This window comes from Acomys minous, assembly GCF_964271855.1.
Source record: "Acomys minous genome assembly, chromosome: 3".
Lineage (NCBI taxonomy): Eukaryota > Metazoa > Chordata > Mammalia > Rodentia > Muridae > Acomys > Acomys minous.
This window is the reverse complement of record NC_140485.1, coordinates 21,790,799-21,799,810: the sequence shown is the minus strand read 5'-3', so window position 1 is coordinate 21,799,810 and position 9,012 is coordinate 21,790,799. Positions and strand designations below refer to the sequence as shown.

Below are 9,012 nucleotides of genomic sequence, written 5' to 3'. Positions count from 1 at the left end.
GAGGATCACTGTGAGTTTGAGGCCAGCCTTGTCTACAAAGTGAGTCCAGGACAGCTAGAGCTATGGAGAAACCCTGTTTCAAAAAAAACCAAACCAAACCAACCAACCAACCAACCAACCAACCAAACAAAAACCAACAAAACAAAACAAAATAAGACCAGGATAGCCAAGGCTACACAGAGAAACCCTGTCTCAAAAAGATACATGTGCTGGTTACAAGGCAGTGCATAGCTACAGCCACAGCGTCTATGAGGTAGAAGTAGGAGGATCAAGAGGGCAAGAGAAGCCGGGCATCGTAGCACACGCCTTTAGTCCCAGCACTTGGGAGGCAGAGGCAGGCGGATCTCTGCGAGTTCGAGGCCAGCCTGGTCTACAAAGTGAGTCCAGGACGGCCAAGGCTACATAGAGAGACCCTGTCTCGAAAACCAAAGAAGAGTGCAAGAGAAGTGTCTGCAGAGCAAGTGTGAGGCCTGCCTGGAATCTAAGAAATCTTTTCTCAAAAAACCAGACAGGGCCTAGAGAGATGGCCTAATTGTTACGAATACTGGCTGCTCTTTCAGAGGACCTGGCTTCCAACCCCACCACTCCCATGGGGACTCACAACCTATCTGTCGCTCCGGTCACAGGGTGTCTAACATCCGCTGGCCTTCTTGGGGTCTGCATGTACAAGATACACAAAAATACGTCCAGACGCAGACATACGGAGCCAAAACACCCATATACATAGAATAAAATTAAAAAGATAAACCAAACAAAAAATTGCCAGCAAAATGGCTCGATGGATTACAACAGACTTATTACAACTAATAAGAATAAGTTCACTCATGCTTATTAAACATAGAGGAAAAGTAGAATTCTCTGTTTTGCTTTCCATTTAGTGTAATTACATACCACCTTTATATAAATGTACCACTACTGCTTAATAAATCTCAACAGTATATCCATACATATGACGTATTTTTCCTATTTTTATTTTATTTTATTTTAGTTTTTCGAGACAGGGTTTCTTGGCTATCCTGGACTCACTTCGTAGACCAGGCTGGCCTCGAACACAGCGATCCACCTGCCTGTGCTTCCTGAGCGCTGGGATTAAAGGCGCGCGCCACCATGCCCGGCTTCATATATTTGTTTAGTAAAACAGCCGTTCCACATTCCATATTCCCCACATGATTGTGCACACCTGTAATTCTGACACAGGCTGTGACAGGTCGTTGGGCTTAAATGTTTCTTCCTTCACTGTCAAGTCAGCTGACACATGGGAGAGCCGTGTGGAAACGGATTTGGGATGAGTTGAATAGGACAGGAAGCGTTTCCCCAATTTCTCAATACGGAAGAGAAATCCAGTTAGTTAAATACGGAAGAGAAATCCAGTTAGTTACTGGACGCACATGTTAACTTGCTTGAACTTTTTTTTTTTTTTTTTTTTTTTTTTTAGGGGGGTGGGTGGGTTCGAGACAAGGTTTCTCTGTGTAGCCTTGGACGTCCTGGACTCACTTTGTAGACCAGACTGGCCTCGAGCACACAGCCTTCTGCCTCCCGAGTGCTGTGATTAAAGGCGTGAGCCACCACGACCGGCTGCTTGAACCTTTTTTTATCCAGAAATGGAGCTCCTTACTTTCCGTTTGCCTGCATGCCTGCCCTCCTCACAGGACGGCTGGTACGAGAAACCAGAAGAATTACAGAAAGGTACTTTTAACATCTTAGTCTAAGCCGTGTCGGCCTTGGCTCTGCAGTACATATAAGTGCCCGGAACCATAGTCTGCACCAGCTTGTGTCTCGTCGGTCATTGGAACCTGTGACCCGGATGTACTACTGTCCGCAAACTCTGCCCAGAAGGCGTGCTGATTAACCGGAAGGGCTCACGTTTAGAGTGCGTCCCGGAAGCGGAAGGGAGTCCGTTTCTTTTCTTAGTCCCGTACGTTTATCCCGCGTTGTATCTGCTGGACCGGAACGGTTTGCTGAGGCGGTTCGCTGCGTCAAGAGGAGTGGAACGTTGAGTTCCCGGAGCTTCGGCAGCCATGGCGGATGTGACTGCCCGTAGTCTGCAGTACGAGTACAAGGCGGTGCGTGTGGTCTCAGAGGAGGGCTGCGGGCGAGGGAGGCCGTGGATAGCTACGAGTACAGAGGGGAAATCAGATCTGGGGGAAGGCTGGATTAATCCCGATGGAATTGGGGGAGAGTGAGAACTCTGGAGTTTTTTCCCCCCAATCCCCTCAGCGATAAACCCGCCCGTTCCACTTGTTACTCCCAATTTGCTTAACATTTTACCCAAATGTCGGCTATTATGGATGCTGTTAGGAACGCTGGCCGTTAACTTTATCAGACAGCCCAGCGCTCGTGCTTGCGTAGTATTATATGATAGATACTGTTTCCTCTTAAGGGGATTATTCGTTTATTCCAGTATTTTTCCATCTTCTGGTGTTACTGTGGTAACAGGAATTGAAACTATTTAATATATCAAAAGTTTTGATAAATTACCATCTTTTCAGAACTCAAATCTTGTGCTTCAAGCTGACCGCTCTCTCATTGACCGGACCCGCCGAGATGAACCGACAGGAGAAGTTCTGTCCCTTGTTGGGAAGTTGGAGGGAACCCGAATGGGAGATAAAGCTCAACGGACCAAACCACAGATGCAGGAGGAAAGACGGGCCAAGTAGGTGCCCAGGGAATTCTATTTTTCCTTCTAACCTAAAGCCCATACTGCATCTGAGTAGTAGTTTTGCTGAAGTTCGTGTGGAAGATCAGCCAAGCACTAGTTCAGCTGAAGTGGTGTGTGTACAGCGTAGGGAAAAAACCCTTTTCGAGAGTTCAAGCTTCTTTGGACCTAGGTGCAGTGAAGGGGAACAAAATCTATTGATGCTTTTTACCGACACATTTCTGATTCATAAATAGATGCCAGTTTTCTTAGAGCTGTCTTTTAAAGATTTATTATTTATTTTATTTGTTGTTGTTGTTTTGTTGTCTTGTTTTGAGACAAGGTTTCTCTGTTTAGCATTGGCTGTTGTGGACTCACTTTGTAGACCAGGCTGGTCTCTTAGAGATCCATCTGCCTCAGCCTCCCAAGTGCTGAGGTTAAAGGCATGTGCCACCACCTCCCGGGAAAGTGTGTGTGTGTGTGTGTGTGTGTGTGTGTGTGTGTGTGTGTGTTTCCCTCTCCCTTTCTATGAAGTCTTAACAGTCTCCAGGCTCTGTTTAATTTGAGTGGTTATCTTTGAGAAGAGTTTAAACATTGTTCCTTGGTCCTGCACTTTTCAGAGTCTGACTTTTCTAGTTATTTATTGGAAGTCACTAGAAAGTTTCACTGGAGTCTAGTCTCTCTGGCCAGTAAAAGGTGATGGATGCATCTAAGGTTAAAAAAAGTATAAATACTGTTATATAGTCTCATATGGATATAAAAAGGTGTAAATTTTAAGATAATGGGAATTGTATTTCATTGTAATAGCGTATCAGGGAGAAGATGACAGATTTTCTTTCTATAACTATGCCCCATAAAGTAATGCTTCTTCAAAAAATTAAGGTACAGTAGGAGTTATTTGTTCCTGCTTTCATATATTAGATATATGGAAAGGGTAAACTTGGCTTGGGAACAGAAGGTTCTCCCATTCAGCATCATATCATGTGTCCATCAGGAGACGAAAGCGTGACGAGGACCGGCACGACATCAACAAGATGAAAGGTTACACACTGCTGTCCGAGGGCATTGATGAAATGGTGGGCATCATCTACAAGCCTAAAACTAAGGAGACTCGCGAGACCTATGAGGTGCTGCTCAGCTTCATCCAGGCTGCTCTTGGAGACCAGGTGAGGCAACCATTAGACGGCACCTTGTATTTGGAAAGAGAAAGGGAATAGCAGAAGAATTATGGTTAAATCATTAATTATATATATTTATTCTGTGTGTGCATACATGTGTGCCACAGCATGTATGTGGAAGTCAGGACAACTTTCAGGGTTGGTCCTCTCTTTATGTGGGACTCGGGGATCAAACTTCAATTGTTGGGTGTGGCAGAAATGGAGCTCTCTTGCTAGTCCAATCAGAAGACTCCTACCTCTGAATTTCCCCAGCGGGGTGGGGAGGGCAGTACTACTTTGCAGAAGTGGCTAATACTTCTGAGCACTTAGTGTATACTGAATAGCACCTGAACTATGGATCAGTGCTATTCATTTTCTATTTAATAGAAGAGAGACATGAGCTTCCTAAGACAAAGAGATAGTACTTGTCAGTCAGAATGTGAGTCCAGGTGGTCCATATCCAAATACCCACCACTATTCTGATCTATGAGTACAGGGGGAGTAGAGGGTAGAGGAAGGCTGTTGAGTGCTTCTCTCACCTGGAGCTCATGTGTGACGAGCTGCTTTTGAAGACCACCCACACCTCCCCATGCCGGGACTGACTCCGGGATCGCAGGCATTCTAAGCACACATGGCACTACTGAGTTAAATCCTCAGCAGCTCCCTCTAGTCTTTTGTTTGTTGTTGGTGTTTTGAGACAGGGTTTCTCTGTGTAGCCATGGCTGTCCTAGACTCACTTTGTAGTTCAGGCTGGCCTCGAACTCACAGCAATCCAACCACCTCTGCCTCCCGAGTGCTGGTGTTAAAGGCATGGCTACCACTCCTGGCTTCTCTCTAGTCTTTTGAAGTCCTGTTTGTTTGTGTTAGACTAGGTCTCATGTAGCTCAGGCTGACCTCAAACTCACAGTGTATTCAAAAATAACCTTGACGGGGGCTGGAGAGATGGCTCAGAGGTTAAGAGCTCTGGCTGTTCTTCCAAAGGTCCTGAGTTAATTCCTAGCAACCACATGGTGGCTCAAAACCATCTATAATGAGATCTGGTGCTTTCTTTTGGCCTGCAGGTGCATGTAGGCAGAATACTGTATAAATAATAATTAAATAAATCTTAAAAACAAAACAAAACAAAACAAAAAGGACTCCATTTAAAAAAAAAAAAAGAGAGGGAGGAAATAACCTTAAGGAGAAGCAGGCTATCTGGATGGGCTGTGGTCATATGTGGGGAAGAGGTCCCTTTCTGTTAGAGGTCTAGGAGAGGGGAATAGGGCAAAAGAGGGGCGTGGGAATGGGAGGATAAAAGTGAGGAAACAATTGGGATGCAGTCTGAATAAACTATAATAAGTTAAGATTTAAAAAAAATATAACCTTGAACTTTGGTTCTGTTGCTGCTTCCCAAGTGCTGGGATTACAGGCATGTGCCACTGTGTCTTGTTAATGAGTGTTGTCAAAGACCAAGATGCTGCAGATATTCTTGCTTGCTTTTTATATGTACGACTGTTTTCCCTACATGTATGTATGTGCACCATGTGTCCCTGGTGCCCTTGGAGATCAGAAGAAGGCATCAGATCTCCTGAAATTGAGTTACGGTTTTTGAAGGTATCATATGGGTGCTCGGAATTGAGTCCAGGTCCTCTGCAAGAGCAGCAAGCACCCTTACCTTTTGAGCCACCTCTCCAGCGCCTAAGGTTTTGAAGATACATGCTTCTTTCCTTCCTGGTGTCACAAAGCTGGGTGTTGTCCTTCTCCATCTCCTTGATGTAAGTGGTGTTCATATTTTTCTCCAGCCGCGTGATATCCTTTGTGGGGCGGCTGATGAAGTCCTGGCCGTCCTGAAGAACGAGAAGCTTCGTGACAAGGAGAGAAGAAGGGAGATTGACCTGCTGCTGGGCCAGACAGACGACACCAGGTACCACGTGCTGGTGAACTTGGGCAAGAAGATCACAGACTACGGCGGAGACAAGGAGATCCAGAACATGGGTACGGGAGCCCTTTGTGGCCTTTCTTGATGAGCACACAGCATCACTGTTAACATTTCAGAATAGCATTGTTTCCATAACCTATTTTGCGTTGGTTGAAGAGAATGGTTGATCTGCAGGTGGGTTAGCACAGGCTTAGCCCAGCAAGTCAGCCTGGTCTGCACAGCAAGTTCCAGCTGCCAGGCTCCATGGCAAAAGCCCATCTAAGAAAATAAAAGGTTAAGCCATTGCTTGTGAGCCTTAGCCTTTAATGGCTGAGCTCTCTCTAGGCCTGGCTGTCATCTCTTCCTGAGACTTACTGTGTAGACTGTGGGAGAGAGCAGGGAGGACTTAGGAGCTGAAGAAGCAGAGCAGGGCAGAAGCCAGCTTGCAGGTTCCAGAGACTGTGGTGGTTTTCATGCTAAGCGTGTGTGTGTTCAGGCTTGAGACTGAGCAGGCCAGGCAGCTGAGGCAATGGGCTGTGTGCCTCCACACTAACCACTGCCCCTTTTGTAATTCCTTATCACCTCAGATGACAACATTGATGAGACCTATGGTGTGAATGTGCAGTTTGAGTCTGATGAGGAGGTGAGTGATTTTTAAATGGATCCCATCAGCTTTGTTTTGTGACATTACCAAGGTGGGAGTTCTTCTCAGGTACTGAAATCTCTTGCTTAGTACCTGTTATAGTGCACTGTGTTAGACTTAGAAATCTTGTGTTACTTTGCTAAAAAAATAAAAAAAGTGACTGTGATTAACTTAGGTATTTTAAAATTTAATTTAAAATAGTAGATGTAAGTTAACAGTTTAAAATAGACCAGATAGGCCAGGAAAAGTGGGAGAAGGCCTGAGAGATGGGCCCTGTAGGCACAGCCCAGCTGCTGCAATCATGGACTCACAGCAGCTGCAGGGACTTACTCTGCATCTGTACAAGATTGGCCCTCTCAACAGCCAGTCAGGGATGGGGGAGGGACCCCTACTTCCTGCTGCCTAAGTATTGGCTACTGTTAGGTTCTGGAAAGAGGGTCATTGTCTTCAGTTGTGTAACCACTTTTGAGGCTCTGATGGATAGCCTCAAACCCACAGTTACACTGACAGCCCTGGTTAAATTCAGAGGGTCACAAAATAAAAAAGGTAGACATGAATGTGGAAAATAAACAGGTGTGTGGGGAAGAGGGGGGTAGATGGAGCTGACGGGAGACAAGACAGTGGCAGTAAGGGTAATCACTATGCACTATGTACATGTTTGAAATTATTGAGAACACAATAAAGAGAAAACAAAAAAGATAACAGCATAACCACAGTGAGGATGTGGCCTGCTGTAGCATTTTGATCAGATTATAGTAGTTTACTATGTTTTTAGTACTATGTGTCAACTGCCAGTTTCAAAAGAAAGTATATTTACCTAGTAGGAGTATGAACATAGTTGCACTTGGCATTGTAGCAGCTCCTGGGGTTAATGATTGCCACTTCTAGATAAAACTAATAGAAATTAACAGGACAGTTGAAACAGAAAAGTTGAACCAGGAATGGTAGCACAATGCTTGCAATTCCAGGAGGTTTAGGCCAGCTAGGCTACATAGTAAAATTCTTTAAATATCTCTAAAACATAAAAAAACCCAATGTAGTTACTTTAGAGTTTTCAGTAGGTGAGTTTATGTTCTGAAAAAGAAAGTGCCAGTGCTGAGATTTGTACCCAGACAGGAAGAAGGGTGACGCCAGGAGTGGGGCTGAGCACTGAGCAGAGAGCCACAGCATCAGAGTCCAAGCCTGCAGCTTGCACAGGTCATTTTGGCTCAGTTTCTTCTTTAGTAAAACAAAATGATTGATGTAGGCGGCTATTATGTCCCTGTCTACAGAATAGTTAACTGGTACAGTTTTTTGTTTGGTTTTTCGAGACAGGGTTTCATGTAGACTTGGCTGTCCTAGAACTAGCTCTGTAGACCAGGCCAGACTCAAACTCATAGATCCACCTGCTTCTGTCTCCTGAGTGCTGGGATTAAAGGCGTGTGCCAACACAGCCCAGCTGTTAATTGGTAGGTTGGTTTTTGTTGTTGTTTTTGTTTTGTTTTTCAAGACAGGCTTTTCTTGTATATCCCCAGCTGTCCTGGACTCGCTTTGTAGACCAGGTTGGCCTCAAACTCATAGAGATCTGCCTGCCTCTGCTTTCTGAGTGCTGGGATTACAGGTGTGTACCACTGCACCCTGCTTAGTTGGCAATTTTTAAAATTTATTTCTTATGTATACAATGCTTTGCCTAAATGTACAGAAGAGGGCACCAGATCTCATTACAGATGGTTATGAGCCACCATATGGTTGCTGAGAATTGAACTCAGGACCTTTGGAAGAGCAGTCAGTATTCTTAATGTCTGAGCCATCTCTCTAGCCCCCTTAATTGGTAGTTTTAATTAGGAACAACCTCTCGCAGATTTCCCTGCTCATAGCAATATATTTAATAAATGCTAATTATTGAACATGATGCTGTTGTAAGCACACAGTCAACAGTATGAGTATATGCAGTGGTGAGCTCACTAAGTATGGTGTCTACATTTCTGGCTCACATTCTGCTTTTCTGTTTCTGCCTTTTCATAGCTCTTCTGTTAGCCAGTAGTCTTAGTTTAGATTATCTGTGTTTCAGAAAAAGCATATGACCCAGGTGTTTGTCACTGGCAGCTAAGTTGAGATGCAGAAAAGAGGACAGGCCCATCTAATAAGCCCATTCTAAATGGTCATTCCATCAGTTTCCTGGAATATGGTGATCCTGCCTTGAATACACAGTTAGCTTCACTCCAGAGCCATTGCCTAACGACTGCGCTCACTTAGAGTGGTAGAAGGACAGGGCCTGTATGACACAGGAGCAGCTCCACATCTGTTTTGAGGTTGGGGATGTCTCCATAGGAAGGTGATGAAGATGTGTACGGGGAAGTCCGAGAAGAAGCTTCTGATGATGACATGGAAGGGGATGAGGCTGTTGTGCGCTGTACCCTCTCAGCTAATGTAAGTACGCTCTGTCCTGCTGTAGGCCAGCTTATTTCTGGGTGTAGCACTTCTCACTGAAAACCTCACTGAGTCATGGTTGCTTTTGGGGGGCGGGCATGGGGCCTGAAGGGGGGCTACTGGAGTTAAACCCAGCTTAGGGTGTTATAGGCGAGTGCTCCACCACTGAACTATTCTCACCTTTCTCATGTTTTTGTGTTGTTTGGAATTTTGTTGTTTTGTAGCCCAAACTGGCATCAAACTTTTGATATGTCTTCCTCATGCTTCCTCT

At 45.0% G+C, this 9,012-nt stretch overlaps 1 protein-coding gene across 1 annotated transcript in view; it reads left to right on the top strand.

The window, feature by feature from the left end:
* Positions 1 to 1,869: 1,869 nt before the first annotated feature.
* Positions 1,870 to 9,012, top strand: part of SNRNP200 (small nuclear ribonucleoprotein U5 subunit 200) — a 31,406-nt gene continuing 24,263 nt past the window's right edge. Inside the window, exons 1-6 of the mRNA XM_084777861.1 lie at positions 1,870 to 2,063; positions 2,490 to 2,653; positions 3,630 to 3,801; positions 5,574 to 5,766; positions 6,277 to 6,332; positions 8,643 to 8,741. Of these exons, the coding sequence (XP_084633987.1) occupies positions 2,019 to 2,063; positions 2,490 to 2,653; positions 3,630 to 3,801; positions 5,574 to 5,766; positions 6,277 to 6,332; positions 8,643 to 8,741 (729 nt within the window). The 5' untranslated portion in view covers positions 1,870 to 2,018. The remainder of the gene's footprint in view (positions 2,064 to 2,489; positions 2,654 to 3,629; positions 3,802 to 5,573; positions 5,767 to 6,276; positions 6,333 to 8,642; positions 8,742 to 9,012) is intronic.